This window comes from Pimephales promelas, chromosome 10, assembly GCF_988280905.1.
Source record: "Pimephales promelas chromosome 10, fPimPro1.hap1.1, whole genome shotgun sequence".
Taxonomy (NCBI): Eukaryota; Metazoa; Chordata; class Actinopteri; order Cypriniformes; family Leuciscidae; genus Pimephales; species Pimephales promelas.
Genome location: NC_142778.1, coordinates 32,580,460 through 32,601,877, shown reverse-complemented (window position 1 = coordinate 32,601,877; position 21,418 = coordinate 32,580,460). Strand labels below are relative to the sequence as shown.

The window sequence follows — 21,418 nt, the reverse complement described above, 5'->3', positions numbered from 1 at the left end:
GCACCGCTTTGTGCCAGTCTGATTGGATGGTAATTGCAATGAGAGATTCACATATGGATAGCGAGAGAAGGAAAACGAGAGGAAGAGTTTGTGTGTGTTTAGATAATGATGGGAAACTGCAGAGGTAATTGCTATTGACTCAGTCCACCCCAATCAACACAGAGGCTTATATAGCTATAAGGAAATTGTCCTTCCCCCTCTTCTGGTGGTGATAGGTAGTCTCTTTTACACCTATAAGCACAATGTCAAGTCTACAGGCTTAGATGGTGCCAGGCTCATGGGTGCCACCAACAGGTCTAGTGCAGAACTACTAAATGAACCCTATGAAGATTTTAGGATAATTATGTTTAAATAAATATAGCATATATTATATCTCCACCAACATTCTGCTGCACACAATCATTCACTAAGTCTTTAATATGATTACATGAACACTGTGAGTAACTGTAAGATAAAACGACTGGATTCTGTTTGATCACCTGACCATCACTAGTAGCTGACATTGTTTGCTCTGATGCTGAAGTATTTCATCTTTTAACCACACAATGACGAGTCAGTGTAGTGTCTTGGTATGTCCTAAAATTCAATCCCAGGACCTTGTCCCTGTCAGCTATTTTTCTACACACACACACACACACAAAGGATATTTATAGTGCAGCCCTATAGTCTGTCTGTTGCTAGGAGACAGCCTGGTGCAGATTTCCTCAGCATGCAATACTTAATGCTTTTATCACTGCTATGTATTTTGTCACAAATTTTATAGTGTGAATTTGTTATTTCACACTGCATAAATCCATCTCTGCATTGCCACAATAGAGTAATTTTGTTCTTCTGTTCTAAACACATTATGCATCAAGCCGACACCCTGCAGGATAATAATGGACATTGAGCTGAAGAGAGCGAGAGGTGGTGTAGGCTACAGTATGTGTGTTTGTGGTGATGGTGAGCAATGAGAAGGCCAGCAGAAAATGCTGATTAAATTTATGCCACAATTAAAGGTCAAGACCCCAAAGTCGCTGTTGCCATGGAAACTGCATGTTTACTCCTGTGTCCTCGCACTGATGGAATGATGCAGTGCAATATACCTGTTCCTCTCGCAATCACTCCCGAAAACTGACACCTGGACCAAAACCCTTGAAGTACGTCCTTGAAAAGAGGACATTCATAAATGGAAAGTCGTCACAAACTGTAAGTTTTATCTCAGTAATTAATCTAAGGTTCCATAAGTTAAAAGTTCAAATGTTTTGTTTCACGATTGTTTTACTCTTTGAATTTAATGGAAAATGGCAGGCTATTTTGACATCTTATTTCATAAAGTGTGTCTGCAACATGTACCATGAATTATGTGACAACTCGCTCTGGGATTTGTTTTCAGTGTATAGTTTTTTCTTGATATACCCTGAAAGAATGGAAGTGAAATGTGACAACATGCCCCAATGTGTGGGGGACATGTAACATGACAGCTTAAAATGCTATCATATATATATATATATATATATATATATATATATATATATATAATGGAATTTTTGTAAATAATTAAAAATAAAGTAATTTTTGAGTTTGACAATGAACACGGGAAAACACAGCTACAGAATAGTTAAAAACACAATAATGAATAATTTCTGAACATTGACTCTCAGTCTTTATTCACCCTTTTCTCTTGTTTTCTCAATAGAATTAATACAAGTATAGAATATCATAGCATTCCAGGGGCACATTGTACTGCAGTGTTACAACATGCCCTGCCTGCACAACTGGGATTCTTCTGCTAGTTAGCGAAGCATTAAAGAACTATATCAACTGTTAAATAACATATTGGAGATTAAAATAATATCAGATGTGTCTAATTTTAAATAAACAAAAAAATATATAGATGAAAAATTAATTTAAGTAAGAAATGTACTTTTTCTATGGTTAAATTAATGTTCAATCAACCAAACTTTATTACAGATGAGGGTCCAATTTTTAAAACACACCCAATAACACACAAAAAAGCGTTGATGCATTAGCCTACAAAAATACAACTATAGGCTACCAGTGTTTCAACTGCTGCTTTTCAGTGATATCTTCCAAAGATTTCTGAGTTTTGGCGCATTTTTTTTATTTGGCAACTAATTTTGTCATGCTAGCATAGTGGAAGTATTTAAAACAAGTGTGTTAGAACTAACCCCACGTTACGTTGTGCCCCTCTCTCCCCATTTGTCAACTAACCGAGAGCGATGCGAAAATTAGTTTTTAATTTAACTAAATGAATTTAATTAATTGGTTTTTGGTAATAAAATGTTAGTAGACAACACAATAAACCTTATTCACAGCAACGCATTGTTTGATTTTTAACAGGAATGAAAGTGAGGCTCTTATGGGTCAGCAGGTCTAATGTGTTTTTTCATTGTTCTCCTGAAGAAACACTTTCCAAGACATTTCAGTTACACAAAAATAAAACTCCAGACAACATGAGCTGTGGAAAGTCATAGCTAAGTTATAGTAGCTTCAGCTTTTTACCACGGAGGTAAGTCTATCCCTCATAGCCTCGCTTTCATATCCGTCATGGCGCTGCTCTAAATAAGGTCGATCAATAGAAGCAAACACGCGAGTAAGCGCGCTCTCTGGTGGACAGAATCGGAACTGAAACAGTCCAGGCCACTCGACCTCGCCGACACAGTGACATTTTATTTTCTACCAATTTCCCCTCCCAAATATACCTGGTTATAAAAAGAAGACTGAAGTCTGCAGAATTCACAAGTCACTATAAAAAGCACGTTAAAATGCTTGCCGATGGGGTTAGTCTTTTGTAAATGTCAGATGAATCATTTGGCCTCTTTAGACAACAAACGTGACGTGAAGTAAGTTTTTATTATGCCACTCTAAAATAAACAGCCTCACGTATCATCACACACACCTCTTCACGCTGATGAATTTCGCGACAACACTGACTGAAGAACAGACGCTCATATTTCAGGCGGGAGAAATGCTCCCGCCTGAAATCTGAGAGTGACTTCAACTGTAGTTATTTAGCTTTGTCTCAATGAGCGAGTCGGGCAGACTGACTGACGGACACCCGTGCCAAACCCGGGAAGTCTCGCCGTCTGACCTTGCGGCACCCCTTCGAGTTCCTCGGTGCAAGAGTAGCCTACAGCAGCGACAACTGTCACCTGCGCGTGAGAACCGGGAGAGCCGCGGGGATTCGGTAACAGCGTTAATCATCTCGCGCTCAAACTGCTGTTGATTCACAGTCACTGACGTCGCCTTCTGAGAGCAGCCTAATAACTAGTGTGTGTAAATACGGCACACCCACGTGAACTCCCACAGATAGACAACACTGATTCTTAAATAGACTTCTAGGACAAAACAGGATAATAAGTACATCGAAGTTCATCGAGGCTTTCAAGAAATTAAATAGGATACATTAATCATGTTCAGAGGTTTTTAGAGCACGTTTTCCTTACCTATCACTCAATAGACCTATGGACCACCAACACCATCTTATAAATATAGCCTATAGCCTACCATATTATTTATATGTAGGCCTAATAATATAATTTATATGTGGAAGGACATTATCAAAATTGAGTTTTTGTGGTAGTGCTGGAGCTGTTTTGACAGAAAATAGGCCTGATAGCCTAGTATCATTGGTAACATTTTACACTCTAAACAATGCTGGGTTGTTTTAACCCAAATTTGGGTCAACTATATGGACAAACCCAAATGTTGGGTTAAAAATGTCATTTAAAAGTTTAACCCAACTCTCACTTTCTATGGTATTTTTTTTTTTTAAATTAGCCTACATTTTTAACCCAACAATTGGGTTTGTCCACATTTGACCCAAATTTTGGTTTGAACAACCCAGCATTTTTTAGAGTGTACAATATCGTCTCATTACCTAATGTTAGTTAATGCACTAACAATGAGCAATCCATTTGTTACAGTACCCCAGACTATTTATTAATCTTTGTAAATTCTATAGTTAATAAAAACAACTCTTAATTTCTAGTTACCGCAGGTCCATTAAATTATGTTAGCATGCAACTTTTTGAAAAAAGATATTTAAAGATGTTTTACTAAATGTTTTTCATTAGTTCATTAAAACCACTACACTGTTAACAAAAGAAAAATTCTGTAAAGCTTTACCTTATTATTATTGTTTAACTTCAAGCAGGTGAAATATGGAAAAAATAATCTTCAAGATGGCGACTGACCAACTTTGATATGATCTAATTAGTGTTTACAAAAAAAGTTGGGACACAGCTGTGAAACAAAAGAGATTTTAGATAGATAGATAGATAGATAGATAGATAGATAGATAGATAGATAGATAGATAGATAGATAGATAGATAGGCCCTAGATAGATTTTTCTGTCCATAGAGCTTCTATTCACAACAACAATCAGCTAAATGTCAGTTACATCCCAGACCTCTTAAATGGTTTATAAGGTCATGTTTTTATTTATTGTTATTTTTTCCAGTAGCAGAGTGTGTGTGTCAGACTTCCAGAGCTATGTTTAGGTTCTTCACTAAATGTCTGGTAGGCTTTTAAATCACATCATTATCTCGACAGCACCTGAGCTTCATTCAGAGTGCAGACACACACACACACACACACACACACCAACAAAGCCAAAGTTGTATAGTCAGCAGAGCTATTATGTGTCTGACTTGTTTGCCTGATGCAATTTAATATTTAATATCATACCTGAACAAAAGATTACCCTACTTACATTCTCAAATCAACGCATCACTTGCAATACTGCATGGGTTGAAGACGTACAAATCTGGGGGATTTCTTGATCTGTTGTTTATGCATTCTATCAGCGCAGTGAGCGGCAAACAATTTAGAAACAATGAGGTGCAAAACTGCTGAGAACTACACAAACAAAAACTTTTGCTCTATACAAAAAAAAACCAATGTTTCTACCAAAGTTAGAGTGACCCCTAAGTGGATCTTTAGTGGTAAAACCTTCTGTGTCCATTCAGTTGAAACCTATTGGAACAGACACCTAGCCTCTAGACTGCGAGCACTCTGTCAAAATGGGTCTCAGACGGTAACCACAGAATATTTCATTAATTAATGAGCGTTATGTGGTGCTATTAAAGCACTCACACGCCCCATTTGGCCCAAAGCACAGCCTTTTAACACATTAACTCACCGCAGATCTCAATCTGATGCATGAGGAAGAGAACGAGAGAAAAACAGAGACAAGCTAAAACTCATCACATGCATACAAGGAGTCCCGGAACACAAAATCCCATCAAATACTCTATTATGGTCCTGGTCAAAATATGCTAAACATTTTTAGAGTGAGATTAGATAACGCAATGTTGTTCAACACTAATGGCACTAATGCAGGTCTACAACACAACAGGAGTGTTAATATGAGAATGTGCCATGGGAGTTGCCGCTAATGGTTGCTAAACTAATCATTTCTTAAAGGGATAGCTCACTTTGAAATTAATTTTTGGTATGTTTTAGCTTACCTCAAGGGCATCCAAGATGTAGGTGTCTTTGTTTCTGCAGTAGTTTCAATTTTTATAATTTTAAGTCAAACCGGTCTTGTCTATCAGTCATATATTGGAGGTCTATGGTCACCACCTCAAAGAGCATGCACTGAGAAGTCCAAATCAAACATGATTTAATGACTCGTAAATGTAAGTACACACTGATGGCCTAAGACACGTGTGTTTATACAGTGTTTATATCATTTTTACCTCTTGTTATCACAGCCACAAAGCACCCGCGCCCTCAGATCACTTGGACGTGGCTGTGGTTACAAGAGCTAAAAACGATATAAATACTGTTCGTTTTCTCACACAAACCGCTCGTTTTCGTGTCTTAGGTCATCAATGTGTACTTACATTTACGAGTCATTAAATCATGTTATATTTGGACTTCTCTGTGCATGCTCTTTGAGGTGGTGACCATAGACCTCCATTATATGACTGATAGACAAGAACGGTTTGACCTAAAAATATCAAAATTGAAACTACCGCTTAGTGATTTTGCGAAATCTAAAAAGTAACTTAGGTCAAAAATAACAAAAGTAATCTCTTTATTTATTTATTTATTTAGGCAGGGTCAGTGAATGTTGTGGCAGTGCGAGTGAATATCTCTATAAAATCCTTAGTGTTAAGCCCTGAGTCAATATTTTAGTTTTTTTTTTAGCTATAGTTAACAGTAGTAGTTGTTAATTTTGCTGACAATTTTCTTTTAAAGACTCCTGTAGTCTGAGGCCGTATAGCTTTTTAATTGGCCTTTACACACTTACGCACAGAGTGTACATTTACTTTACAATTATAAGTGGGGTGTTTTTTTCTTAAAGTATATGTCAATACAATTAAATTTGAGGTAAAATAGGCGGGGTTATACCAATATATTTCCATAGACAGATTTTCCACAATTACTGAGAGCACATAACCATCATCTTTAATGTGGTTACCCAAAACAGATGGGTGTGTTTAATGAGAAAGAAATAAACAATGTAGGAAGTATAGAATCCAGGCTGAGTTCAAAATGAACAAGCTACACATTCTTTGCCCTGTGAAGATAGAAGATCCTCTGCTCAGCATCCTATAGCTTAACTACTTTTAACTGTAATGTCATATGTGCCGTGATATTCTGACAGTTGAAGCGCTTAAAAGATTTTTGAAAGTCGCACACTATAGCTGTGGTAAGCCGCACTAAAGTGATGCAATCCGTCTGCTAGATCTGACAGGGCATGGAGGCCTTTGGATGTTTCTGATGTGTTCACTTCCCCATTCTCAGTCTCTTTTCTCATCTTCCGCCTCTGTCCTGAGGGAAGCTACAGCTTCAAAACATGCTTGATAAAGAAAGATATGTCTCAACACACAAATATTTACCACAGATGTTGTAATACACTCATCTTCGCAAGATCATAAAATCATTATAAAGTCTGTCTATCTATCTATCTATCTATCTATCTATCTATCTATCTATCTATCTATCTATCTATCTATCTATCTATCTATCTATCTATCTATCTATCTATCTATCTATCTTGTTCGTCTGCTTATCTACCCATGTATCGCTCTGTCTGTCTGTCTATCGTGTATCTGTCTTTCTTTTTATCTATAAAATGAGAAGATAATTTATTAGAATAGTATTTTTGTCTTTCAGTGCTTATTTGTTTCTGGTAGTACGAACAGTGGAGGATGTCTCTAAATTGATTTATATTAAAATAGCGGCTTGTAATATTATAATGTAATATAATTTACATCTGTATAACAGTGTGAACATCCTGTCTAGTGAGAGCACATGTCATTTTGCTTCTGAGAAAATCACTTAACACGATGTCGCTGCACCATCTCTGTCACAGGTAACAACTTTAAGAAAACGAGAAAGAAAACGACCGAGCATCTCGCGCAGTGAAGTTGTGGTGTATTTAACGCCTGCGCACACACGGTCCGTAGTGGAGAGAATTGTGAATGGGGGGAGTATTTTGGGTGTACAGTCATAAGTCGGACTCAGAGGAGCCAGGAAGTAAATGTGAGCCATGCAGCTCATGCGACGGGTAAAGTAGCGCGAGCGAGCGTCTGTTGTCAGCAGTCGGAGATCACACGCGCGAGAGTGAGGAAGAACAACAAGAAGCCAACGGCAAACTAGGCTACTGCCAAATCTAGTGCAGCACAGATCACACACACCTCACAAGAGGCGGAATCCGAAGAAGGTTTTATCTTTTAAAAGAACACGAAGCTCACTGCAACACACTCCATCATTAGAAGAAGAAAAAAGACGGAAGGAAATAAGAGCGGGACTGGCGAGTTTCAAGGCAACGCTTCACTCCCTCTCTTTGCAAGTTTAGACAAATACAATTAACAAAATTGATCAAAACGCGTTCAAGATGCCTCGGGTGGTCCCGGATCAGAGGAGCAAGTTCGAGAACGAGGAGTTCTTCAGGAAACTCAGTCGCGAGTGCGAGGTGAGCGCGATTCATCCGAGACATTTGATAAAGTGGCGGAAACAAAGTTGCACCTCTCGTGTGTGACATTAAAACAAGCGTGTCATCGTTTCTTTCTTTAACAGCCTCTGTGTAGAGAACAATGCTCACTGCTGAGGAAAGTTTTAACCTTACAAAATTACGTTAGACTATTGCAAGCATCTCTATCAAGAAAAAGAAAGATGTAGCGTAATATCTGAAAGAAAGACGCACCTTTGCACTTCACCTTTTGACTCTAGCCTAATACGCCTAATAGTTAGGTTTGTTTACTTCTAATGCAAATTGAAAAATACCACCAGGCAATTTGCATTTCAAATGTGCGAATTTTGTTCTTTTTTCCCCCCTCCAACATATTGCAAAGTTCATTTTTGGGTATAATCTCAACATTTTTTTTCACCCAGGACATAGCAATCCAACCCACTAAAAGTAAATGACGATTCAAAGTGGAATCAGTCAAATCCTGCAAGAATACAATTCATATAAGGACAAATTCGCGTTGAAAAACCATAAATTAGGCTAAATTAATGATTGTGCCAAGTTAAATGGAGGAAGATAAAGATGTTAAAGATGAAAATATTTTACGCTGTACTCTGATTAAGATCTTAATAACAAGACTGTTTCTTTTGTTATTCTTTCACCCCTGTTCACAGATTAAATACACCGGTTTCCGTGACCGGCCGCACGAGGAGAGGCAGGCGCGCTTCCAGAACGCGTGCCGTGACGGCCGCTCAGAGATAGTGAGTACACGCACCGGTCACTTCCCACTGACCCTCGCATCATTGCTGATTACTCAATATTCAAACACATAACGTGATTAGGAACTGTCACGACATCACCATAACTATGTTCAAAATACTTCCTCATAATGAGCGCCAAACACTGCAGAGAATATTTATGAACCATATCCTGTTTTACTGACCTATCGGTAAAGTGCTGTATGTAATTCACTTAATTATTACAACTACAAATAATTAAACAATGCTGAAACAGAGTGCCTTTCGGCTTCGTTTAATTACTATCAGAAGCGCGTCTCACGGGGGCTGAGGAACCCGGACGTGTCTAATTCGCAGTCTCTTTAAAAAATACCTCGAGACTGCATGTCATTATTTCCTGTATTATTTTTTATTATTTAAAATTTTATTTCATTAACATATATTGGCCTATTTAAAGTTGTTTTGCACTAGATTGGCTTTGTGTCGTACCTTTTTCTTTGGACTGGTTTGATAACTTATCTTTTTATTTGTAGGCTATCTCATGTCTATACAGGGCTGTTTGAGATAGATTTAGCTACCCTAATATTTCCAAGAATAGATTTTTTTTTTTTTTTTTACACAAATTCTGTTTATTATAAAATCACAGACCAGATAAACAATACATTTTCTGTTTGATGTAATGTTTTTTCTATTTAATTAAATTTTAAAGGCAAAATTTAATCATAAGCATCAATTTACAAAACCTTATCTAGTGATAGTTTACTGAGAAGTAGTAATGAAAAACATTAAGCATTTCTAATATAAAATGGGAATTAGGTTTCACTTTATTTTAAGGTGTCATTGTTACAGTGTAATTATATATATATATATATAATAAGGGTTAGTTGCATGTACTTTACTGTTATTACTATGGTAAGTCATGTAACATACATAAATAACAAGGACACTGAAAATTAAATTATTTCACTGTGCTTGTATAATTTACAAGTGTTTTGTTTTCTCACCATGCTGTCCTATGCAGTTTTGCTGTGTTGTGACATGCATGATGTGCACTTTAGTTCTTTAATCAGTGAGATGTGGTCATCATGTTCGGCCTTATTTACCCCTAACATCAACAGTAGATTCAATTTTGATAGGCAAACAGATCTATTACAAAGCGAGAGCAACTTTCCTCATCTCTTTATGTATTTGTATCCCATTGCAATGATGCTGAGTATTTATAAAATTATTGTTGATGTATGTCTGAGCATATGAGTGAGAGTGAATCAGATATATTAATATATATTTTTAGAAACGCCAGACAATTCTGGTATACAATCCCACTTTTTGCTTATGTTCCTTGAGAACGTGATTGAATTATTGCCCCATAATTCAAAACCTTTACAGCAGTCCTGCTGCTATTAATGTAAGTGAGGGGCTGCATTTAAAACAATTATTGATTTTACTCCTCCCTTTCTCTGTTATCTGTCCATCACTCTCTTCGCTCCTGTATTCTGCCTTCTCTCAAACTCAGTTTGGTGCAGACCAGTTTGCCAGCAATGAGCGTTGGTAAAATAGAATCAGATGTGTGTAACTCAATGCCTCAAATAGAGAAAATGATGACTTGGTTAGGTTTTTTTTCTTCTTTTCTTTCACCATTCATCCCCTCCTCCCTTTTTTTTCCTGATGTTTTGAGCGCTGGCCTTGGCTCCAGGCATTCTCCTCTCCTCTCTGATGTGAAAACAGAAATGACGGGCTGCATAATTTATGCTCGGGCCTGGCTTTCTTATCCTGTTTGTATTGATTTCCCTCTAAAAGGCTTTTGTGGCGACCGGCACCAACCTCTCGCTGCAGTTCTTCCCAGCCAACCTTCATGGGGACCAGCGGCAGGCGCCCACCCGAGAATATGTGGACTTCGAGCGGGAGACGGGAAAGGTAGTCCTGACACTCTTATGTAAACTCTCACTTGCTCCTCTCACCTCCACCTTCAAAAACAAATCGGATCATAAACACACTGTAAAAAAAAATAATGTTGGTTTAACTTCAAAAATGAAGTAACCTGGTTGCCTTAAAATTGTAAGTGGATTGAAATGGAAAAAGTGAGTTAATACAATGAAGGAGATTGATTTAATCATCAGAAACTCAAAATAATAAGTTATCTGAGCTAAATAAATTATTTAAGTTGATTTGACAAAAAAAAGACTTTTTTTTTTTACAGTGCATACACTCTCATTCAAATGTGTAAAGGTGTGTTGCGATAATAGTAACCACATGCATGATTGATTAAATCTGAGGAATGATCGAAGAAGTCATTTCTGTTTTTCTTTCGTCTTTTTCTCTTTCGGAAGTGTGTCGCTTTTTCAAACCAGACGTATCCATGGGTTAGATGGGCAAACGCCTTGATTTTCCATAATGATACGTTTCCCTCTCACACATCTCAAGGAAAAATGAACCCTTGAAATATTACCCTGCAGACAGCAAGAAAAACAGTCGCTCTTGAATGAAACATGGCACGGGTTTCCATTTTTATTTCTGTAGCAGTATTATTTCAGACACGCTCATCGGTTTTAGATTTTTGAATTGGTTATTCAACAACTCCCTCTTGTTTCTCTGGATTTAAGGAATGCACAGCCTCCCTAAACCAATAAGAACGTAAAATAAAACCATACTCACTGCACTGTCTTCGTTCCATTTATAAGCACTATTAAACTCCGTATTTATTTCTGTTATTCTAGTCAAGGCTGTCCGTGCCTGTCAGAGGCCTATAACCATAAGTTCTACCAAATGTCACCATTGTAAGGTCACTTTTAAAAAGGGCATTCATTCAGCACACTCTGTCTGAAATGCTGTGACATTAAAGGGATAGTTCATCCTCATGTTGTTCTAAACCTGTATGACTTTCTTTTATGAAACACAAAAGGAGATACTTAAAAAAAATGTCAGTGTTTTAATTTGTCCATACAAGTGGGGTCTTAAGGGTGAGTGAATGATGACAGTTTTAAATCAGATTCTCAGGTTGATGTGTCCCTCTCTTGTGATACTTTACACTGCGAAGAAAGGGAAATACGTAATTGACACCGTCAGTCACTCTGTCAGCCGCGTTGTCCGCAGAGGCAGCGATCACTTTCTTAGTGTGTCTGTCACGCTTACCAAATGCGATACAAATTTAATTCAAGGCTTCTAACACTTTAAAGAGTCTGGTGCCGAGATGTTTACAGTTCATAAAGGCTGATTAGGAAGTATGCCGTCGGCACAACAGCTTTATGGATGGTCGCACAAGACCAATTAAAGGAAAAGCTTGGGCCGGATTAAATAGCATTTTGCCATAGGTTCTTTTAAGGTCACCCCTGAGGCCTTTCCCTTCAAGCCTTTGTGTAGGAGAACGTTAGTGCGAGACATTAGAGAGGCACTTACTGGCTTTGTTTGTGTTTTTACCACAAGCGCATTGCAAAGATGCTGGTGTTTCTTGTGCCGTGTTGGACAAGGAAGCCTCTCTTCACGGACACTGCCTCACTGAGATGCGCTCATTAAAAATGCATCCGTAAGAAATCAATGGACCTTTTGGCCCCGAGGCTGACGGACTAATCTTTGGCTGTTAATTATTTAAAAAGGTGTAAAGGGTGTGTGCGTCGATCCCCGTGCTGACAGGCCGCCGAGCATGCGCGTTTCTGAGCCTGATGGGCTCGCTGGTAATCCTATCCACCTGTCTGTCACCTCTGCCAGAACTCAGATCCATGCAGCTTTAATGAGCCTCACACCGTCTGCCTTCAAAATACAGCCCACACGATACACACCCCTACACTTTCTAGTTACCTACCTGACACACAAACTCATAGCACTGCTTGTTAGATTGTTGCGACTACCTGTTTTGTACTATTTACATGCTTTAGAAGGCAATATCTTGCCATTTTTATTCTGTTTGAGTTGGAAGGCACACTCTAAAAAATGCTGGGTTGTTTTAACCCAAACTTTGGGTCGAATATGGACAAACCCAGCCATTGGATTACATTTTTTAATTTACATTTTTAACCAAATGCTTGGGTTTGTATATATTTTACCCAAAGTTGGGTTAAATCAACCCAGCATTTCTAGAGTGCTTGTAAATTGGGTCATTTTATGCTTTGGCCATTTGGTTTTGTTTACAATAAAGTAATGTGCTGGCAATTTGATGGTATCAGATGGTGATTACCAATATATTATCTATCTATCTATCTATCTATCTATCTATCTATCTATCTATCTATCTATCTATCTATCTATCTATCTATCTATCTATCTATCTATCTATCTATCTATCTATCTATCTATCTGTCTGTCTGTCTGTCTGTCTGTCTGTCTGTCTGTCTGTCTGTCTGTCTGTCTGTCTGTCTGTCTGTCTGTCTGTCTGTCTGTATCATATATATCTACACTCTAAACAATGCTAAGTTGTTTGAACCCAAATTTGGGTCAAATATGGACATACCCAAATGTTGGGTTAAAAATTAAATATATATATTTTTTTAATTTAAAAAAGAAATTATATTTTTAACCCAACATTTGGGTTTGTCCATATTCAACAACTTCAAACAACTCAACTCAAACAACTCAGCATTGTTTAGAGTCTTGTTGTTGCAACCAGAATTTGGTTCAAATATGGACAAACCCAAATGTTGGGTTAAAAATGCAATAAAAATGTACAGTTGAAAGTGAAAGTTGAAGTTGTGTTAAAATTTGAAATGACATTTTAACCCAACATTTGGGTTTGTCCATATTGTACCCAAATTTGGGTTCAAATTTGCTCTAAACAATGCCGAGTTGTTTTTGAACCCAAATTTGGGTAAAATATGTAATTTCTTTTTTAAATTAAAAAAAATATATATTGCATTTTTAACCCAACATTCGGGTATGTCCATATTTGACCCAAATTTGGGTTGAAACAACTCAGCATTGTTTAGAGTGTATCTATCTATCTATCTATCTATCTATCTATCTATCTATCTATCTATCTATCTATCTATCTATCTATCTATCTATCTATCTATCTATCTATCTATCTATCTATCTATCTATCTATCTATCTATCTATCTATCTATCTATCTATCTATCTATCTATCTATCTATCTAAGGAAACACATTTTCACCTAATGTTGTTGCAGCAAACTGGAATTTATGTCTTGTGCATAGTCTTTGTTTTAAATCACCTCAAGAAATTGTTGGAAAAAGCTTGAAAAAACCAACAATGATCTTAACTAGTGCTCTTGACAGATTTATATCCATGTAACACGTTTGAGAGTTGGAGTTTCCTTTCTCTTTTGTTTGGAAGGAAATCCTGAATGGACTAACTTTGCTGATAAGGTCTATCCTCCCTTCATTTCTTACTTTGTTCCTCCTCTTCACTTACATGCCCTCTGTTTTTCTTTCATCCTTTAATTTTCTCTCTCTTTTTCCCATCTACACACACACACACACAGTGAACGTCTGTCATGGTGAATTCCCTGTAGAGCGGTGCGTGTCAGACCGGGAGAGTTCATGCGTGCGCCCCAGCCTCTGCTCCTAATTAAACTGATTGTTAACCTTTTCTACAAACAGATCCCTCTAAAGAGCTATGGCTTTAATAGACTACAGCTAAAATATTACCCTAACCGGAAAGCGCTCAGACTCGCAGTTGATCCTAACATGCAAATCCATGTGAGATATGTGCTGCCTGTCAGGAATGTGCGATCACTGTCTGCCTATTGGCTGAGGTGTCCTTACAAGACTGCCGATTGGTTTATTTCTCACGACATAAATCAGTCATCAACGTCTCATTTGTTGCTCACAATGCCGAGCGCTTTGTTTTGCTGCCAGACTCCCAAACTGTAAAAGCAGACTTGTAAAGAATATGGGAAAAACAGCGAGGCAAGAGCACCTTAAATATAATGTATAGCTCCACAAGCAGCCGCCTGATGATATGCCTGATAAAAAGAAAATAAATCATTATATACACTTTGAAATGTGTCACTAGGCATTTTGTTGTTGAGATTTAGTTATTAACTCACAGGTATTATTTTAGAGGACCACATACCTTTTATTTGTAGGCATGTTAAAATTCTGGCAGATATACGAAAAGTTGTTAAAAATGTTATCACCAATAACCAATTTATGTAGTAAACTTCTATACTATTGTGCATATAGCCTATCAATGAAAAATAAAACACTACAATTAATTGTCTTAAATGCAACAAGTGAATTTGGACATATATACGGAATTAAAAATGAACATTCATTTTGAGCTTTGCTAAAAATGACATCGGTAAACAGTGTTATTAAATTAATACATTTTTTAAAAATTAACTTTAAAGGAGTAGTTCACTTTTAAAAAACTTTTGCTGATAATTTACTCACCCCCATGTCATCCAAGTTGTCCATGTCTTTCTTTCCTCAGTCGAAAAGAAATTAAGGTTTTTGATGAAAACATTCCAGGATTTTCTCCATATAATGCACTTTAATGGGAACCAAACGGTCCAAATGAGAGTTTCAGTGCAGCTTCAAAGGGCTTTAAACGGCACCAGACGATGAATAAGGGTCTTATCTAGGACCCTTCGAGTCATGACTCGAAAAAAGATTTGTTAATTTTAATGAACGAGTTCGAACAGGAGAGTCACGAACTCTCATCACAGAACAGCAAGGCGAGCATTTGTGCTTATAAAACTTAAACTTTTTTATTTATTTTTTAAATGAGCGATCGTTTCACTAGATAAGACCCTTATTCATCGTCTGGTGTTGTTTAAAGCCCTTTGAAGCTGCACTGAAACTCTCATTTGGACCTTGAACCGTTTGGTTCCCATTGAATATGGAGAAAATCCTGAAACGTTTTCATCATTTCTTTTATGCTGAAGAAAGAAAGACGTGGACATCTTGGTAGTTGAACTACTCCTTTAAGTGAGCATTAGATGATGGAATTAGCATGTAAAATGAAATATCCACTGACAACAAAACCCTTCTAACTAACTGATATGATACCGATACATGCTGTGTTCTCCCTCCATAACTCTCACCTTTCTCTCCTCTTCTTTTCTCCTGGTTTGAAAACACAGTCGTTGCCAGTTTAAACTTGGCCTGTGGCAGGGGACAGTATTATCTGAGTGGGGCGGCGGAGCCCCCGCAGCACAGCTTAAGTACAGGCTCCTAGTGTCACTGCAGGCTAATGGGAACCAGCTGTGGGGGAGGTTTAATTTTAGCGGTAGCAAGCACAGCCCCAGGGAGGAGATCTTAACCCTGTCCCAGCCAGAGCTCCTCAGAAGCTCCGACAGCAGCGTTCCCTGTGCAACAACCTTTCGTCAGGTATTCCATCAGCCCAAAATAGCCCAAATAAGTACTTTATTGACCATATGACAAGATACAATATGATGCACGGTCCCTCAGAAGGCAAATGGGAATCTTGAGGATCATTAACCATGCTTCATTGAAGGAAACTTTATTAAGCTTATGGGGATTAGCTTTTTTCTTTGATGCAAATGGTTCATTTGAGCAGTGCTCAACACTAGAGTTTAGTCTAGAAGCTTTTGGCTCTGTAAACTATATTGTGCCATTTTTCCTGCACTACTATTACTAGAGCAAGAAACTCTCTCCCTCCCTCCCTTTCATGCAGCTTCTGTCTCCACCACTTAAACTCAATCTTGTTGAAATGTGATCTCCTCTGAGATGGAGGCTTCAGCTGTAAGGCTTTAAGGAGATCTGATGCTTGGCGCTGCTTCCTCCTCTCCTCCTTCTTTCCTCTGTTCATTCGTAGTGCTCGTGTGTGGTTTTTTGACTTTTTTTATGCAAAGCAGAAATTGGGTCCGTCTGCTCAGCCCATGCCAAGAGGCTTTTGTTTGTCATTCCACTTCGAGAGGGAGAGCAGCGAGAGAGTAGTAAACTGATTGGCCAAAAAGAGTCCAACAGCAGCCAGCTTTGGCCCAAGACCCTCCACAGAGCACTGGTTGGTGGGCTATCAGAACTTCGAGTGATCGAATGAAACACAAATATGGCGTATCATGCACACATTTTAAGTTGGGATGGGCATTTCAATGTATTTTATAATATTTTTTCTCTCAAATTTGGGTCACTTGTATGTGTTGATAACACTAACACATAAAAACAATGAATCAATTAAAAAAAGAAAGACATATTTGAAATTTTTTGTCAAATTTACGAACTCAGTTCAAAATTTTCGAACAACCTTTGCTTTTATTTCGAAAACAAAAACTTTTGCTGATAATTTACTCACCCACATGTCATCCAAGATCCATTTTTTTGATGAAAACATTCCAGGATTTTTCTCCATATAATGGACTTCAATGGGAACCAAATGGTTCAAGGTCCAAATAAGAGTTTCAGTGCAGCTTCAAGGGACTTTAAACGATTCCAGACGATGAATACGGGTCTTATCGTGCGAAACAATCGCTCATTTAAAAAATAAATAAAAAAGTTTAAGTTTTATAAGCACAAATGCTCGCCTTGCTCTGTTCTGTGATGAGCGTTTGTGACTCTCCTGTTCAAACTCGTCCATCAAAATGAACAAATCTTTTTTCGAGTCATGACTCGATGGGTCCTAGGTAAGACCCTTATTCATCGTCTGGTGTCGTTTAAAGCCCTTTAAAGCTGCACTGAAACTCTAATTTGGACCTTGAACCATTTGGTTCCCATTGAAGACCATTATATGGAGAAAATCCTGGAATGTTTTTTAATCAAAAACCTTCATTTCTTTTCGACTGAAGAAAGAAAGACATGGACATCTTGGATGACATGGGGGTGAGTAAATTATCAGCAAACATTTTCCTTCCATTTTCCGTCAAAATATCTGGTGCAGAACAATTACTCAATCAATGACATAAAGAGCTGTGACTTTGAAGGAATCTGTGATTGTATGCTTATGAGTCTATTTGAAAAGCACAAAGGAAGAACTTGTTTGTCATGTATTAATGTGATGTAAAATGCAACAGTACGAGTGTGTCTCTGATGCGGTGGCAGTGTGCAGGCCCCTGCGTCGGAGCCACACTGAGGCGTGGTGTTTCTCTCTCAGACATTATAAATCTTCTGCATGTCTGTGTGTGTAAAAATGTTCGCTCGGGGGCAGATAGCACGAGGAAGAATCGGACTAAATGACTCCATTATGAAAGGGGTTGCAGTCTGAGGCCTCACCACAGGAATTGGTGTTTTAATAGTTTTGCGTTTCCAAAACTATTAAGCATGTTTCCAAATCTGATGTGAGTGTGTGTATCGAGATGCCGACTCTGACTCACATTCGTTGTGGGTGTATGCTTAATTCTGCAGTCCTTTTTGTATTATTGTGTGTTTATGTGGGTTTGGGGACTATTCATTAATCTGTATGAGTGTCTGTTTTCATACATTTTCCTATATGTGTGCATGTTTACATGCTACGCTTAGCAAGCGCATCTCCATATTCATGACTATTCATGTACCACGGAACATGTTGTGGAGCTGCGTGGCGCCAGTTTGACAGTTAACTCCAAGGCCGAGCACATGGGGGTGGTGGTCACACTCGTGGAGCCACACACAGCCGCCGATGCTCACTGCTGGAGGAATCAAACGAGGAGCAGACGAAGGTCTGTCATCTTTATCTCTCCTTAGTCCATCAGCTGAGGTGGAGCGTTCCTTATTGGTAATTTTCCAGTCTTATCCCTAAACCAACTTTTTTTTTTAGTAAAAATGGGGCTTTTTAATGCTGATCATTGATTTGAGTAACTTTTTTGACATTTGGGTATAAAGTGTTTTAATTCTACAATATATGATGTAAAAACGTCTTAGTGCTGCCCTCTTCAGGTTGAACGGTGGCTACTGCAGTTGAATTTTCCTATTGGTTGTTTGCGGTTCTTTATGAAGTACGCAGGTTTCAGCTCGCCACGCCCTTGGTACGAGTTACCACGCCCTTAGTCTCGCGTAGCCAGACCTTCAGACTGACGGCTGAAGGTCTGGAATTCATAGCAGCTTTCTTTGGTCAAGGCCCGCCCATAAGGCCGTTAGACCGACATGTCAAACAACCAATTACAGTTCGTTTCGTTCAGCGTCATCTTTCGGGGCGTGGAAATGTCCCCACAACAACAGACCGGTGTGCAACAAGTCAGTCAGCAGTCACCGGAGGCGCTAACAACGCTCCGTGTTATTAAATTCACCCACGAACTCGCTCATGTCCATCTTATGTCCGCTTTGTCACACGAATGTAAGTTACGTCCCCGCCCCAGTGCGCTCACGCCTACTAAATAAACGCCTCACCTCCGGCGCCGCGCACTCGCTACATTCCCTTTAGCCTTTAGCACATCTAGTGGATGCATAACGCAAACCCAGTCAAACGTTTGACTCTGCAGTATCTTATGTGCCTTATAATCCAGTGTGCGCGACCTATATATGAATACTGAATCGGCCAGCTGCGATGTCAGCGTCTGTTTCATGTTTGTCCACAAACGCAGCTGAATACCCTTCGCAATTAAGTACTTCACTTGATCTTCCATAATAGATTGGAGGGGACATACAACTACGTTTAGCTGATCTTGAGAAATGCTCATTGTCACTCACATAGGCCACTCATATAAGTTTTTCTTCCGCAATCACACATCTGCGCTTTGTTTCCCGGCGGACCGAAAATAAACGCGACACTGACGCCCCCCGGAAATCCGATAAAATTCAACCAATCAGATGACGACTTCGACATTCTTGAAGTGTTTCCAGTTAAGTGTACCATATGCATCAGACGTTTAGCCAACGTTCCGTGGGCGTGACGTCTGAGGCTGAGACTACCACGCCCTCGGCAGTTTAAAAATCATCTTGTTTTGTCAAAACCACTGCAAGTCTAGAGTTGGAATTACGAGTTTTGAAAACGATCAGGATAGAGTTTTGTAGCATTATTATTTAGCATAGCATTTATATAGTTATTATATAGTACAGTTAGTAGCATAGTACAGTTAGGATAGCTTCAAGTTAGCATAGATTTATCTGTGTTTAGTAGGGCTGGGTAATAAATATCGATTTCTTGATATTAATCAATTCTCATTTTTACGAACCGATATCGATTCTTAAATCTCAAGAATTGATTAGTCATCCTGTTTCATTTGAATGAATGGAACGTTGTTTCGCGGCTGCGCACATCCAAGAAATCGCAATAATCTTTTGTCCTTTGTTACTATTGATATGAAACAAAGTCTCAATTTTCAAATTACGTCCATTTTCTTTAGAAATTCAAAAACATAAATAACGTTTTGGCGCTGTGACGTGAGATCGCTCTGGCGCAGCACAAGAGAAGCAGCAGCGCTGATCTCTCTTCCGGCTTAATAATACCAGAACAGCGCGAAATAAACATGAATGAGCATCTGAACATGTGTTAAAAGATAGAGTACAACTTATCGAAATCCGTATCATGTCACATTGATTCGCTCAATCAGCATTTCAACCGTGGAAAGACGTCAGTTAAACAGCTTGTAAATTAATCAATGTCATATTTATCGTCATATTTACCTCAGAAAATATCGATATTGAGGTAAATATCGTCATATTTACCTCAATATCGTCATATTTACCTCAGAAAACCCACATAAACTCGTTAGTCAGCTAGAAAAAATAACTCTAGAGAGGAACATTTTGCTAAATCTATACACCATATGCATTATAATCTTAATGTTCTTCAATATTTAATGCATATAAATCTGGCAAGTTTTTATGACAGCCACCATTTAAATGTTTATATTTCATATAATCTTATATTATAAAAATAAATAAAAGTGTAATTCAAGTGTTTGTATAGCTACAAAACATTTCATTATTACCTTCATATTAGGCTAATGAAGTCTATAGGCTACAAATAGACTCCCATAGTTTACAGCATTAGTTAAGAGATTTGATTTCCTCGAGAAAATTTGCCATATATTGTAACTGATATCCAAAATAATCAATATCGAATCTATTCAAATCATTATCGAATCGAATTGCAAGCTTGTGAATTGAAAATCGAATCGAATTGTGAAATTTGTGTCCTAGAGTTTAGTACAGTGATCAGGATGGTAACGGAATAGAGGTAGAAATGGGCTTCTCCACACATCTCCACTCCTCCTGCATGGACTCGGTCTTCGGTTTTCATGCTTGTCAATTATGCTTTTCAGTTCAACTATGTCAGGACTCAGGAACTATCTTGCTAGTTAAACTTTGGTTAATCATAATGAGGCTTTTGTGCGATCTGACCTGAGTTTGTAGACACACGCAGGATAATAAACTATGGTTTCCGTAAAAATGTGGAGGGTTGCGGTGGAGGCTCATGTTTCCTGCCATCTCAAACGGAAGCTGGTCTGTTCACCGATTGCTTGTCAATGACATCATCAAAGCGTGTGCACTAATTGATTCCTGCTGCTTCCATCTCACGTGCCTCTGATCTGATCCCAGTTTGTTTGAAGTTGGAGGGAAAAATGGCCCCTTTGTGTTTGGCCATGCAACATTCTCTTAAGTAAGATCTTCATGGAAAGCCAGTAGCAAAACTCTGAACAGATTGAGAGGAGATGCAGAGAGGGATGCAATCAGAGGGTGGACGCTTTGTCCATCATATTCTTGCCTTTCCCCATAGGGATTCAATTATAGTGCCCAGCTCGGATTTCTCAGGCCCATCTCTCGGCCTTCCAGTCACACCCCTATGATCAATAAGCTCTGCAGGAAGACTTCACATCATCATCATCATCATCACGTTGTTCTCTCTGTACCCATTTAGTGTGGCAGATTCCCTCTGTTCTGCTCACGTATCACACTCACTGTTGTAGCACAGTGTCACACAACTA

General features: G+C 38.4%; 1 protein-coding gene across 11 annotated transcripts in view; it reads left to right on the top strand.

Moving 5' to 3' along the window:
- The first annotated feature begins 7,467 nt into the window (after positions 1–7,467).
- cbfb (core-binding factor subunit beta) overlaps positions 7,468–21,418 on the top strand; it is a 43,277-nt gene continuing 29,326 nt past the window's right edge. For 3 of the 11 annotated variants that reach the window (XR_016145398.1, XM_089116486.1, XM_089116483.1), the window contains exons 1-3: positions 7,469–7,934; positions 8,603–8,689; positions 10,463–10,579. Coding sequence is in view for 9 of the 11 variants with exons in the window: in XM_089116486.1 (XP_088972612.1) it covers positions 7,857–7,934; positions 8,603–8,689; positions 10,463–10,579 (282 nt within the window). In the remaining 2 variants the exon portion in view is untranslated. Of the gene's footprint in view, positions 7,935–8,602; positions 8,690–10,462; positions 10,580–21,418 lie in introns of all 11 variants that reach the window. The other 8 variants (XM_089116484.1, XM_089116482.1, XR_016145399.1 and 5 more) reach the window with 6 other exon arrangements.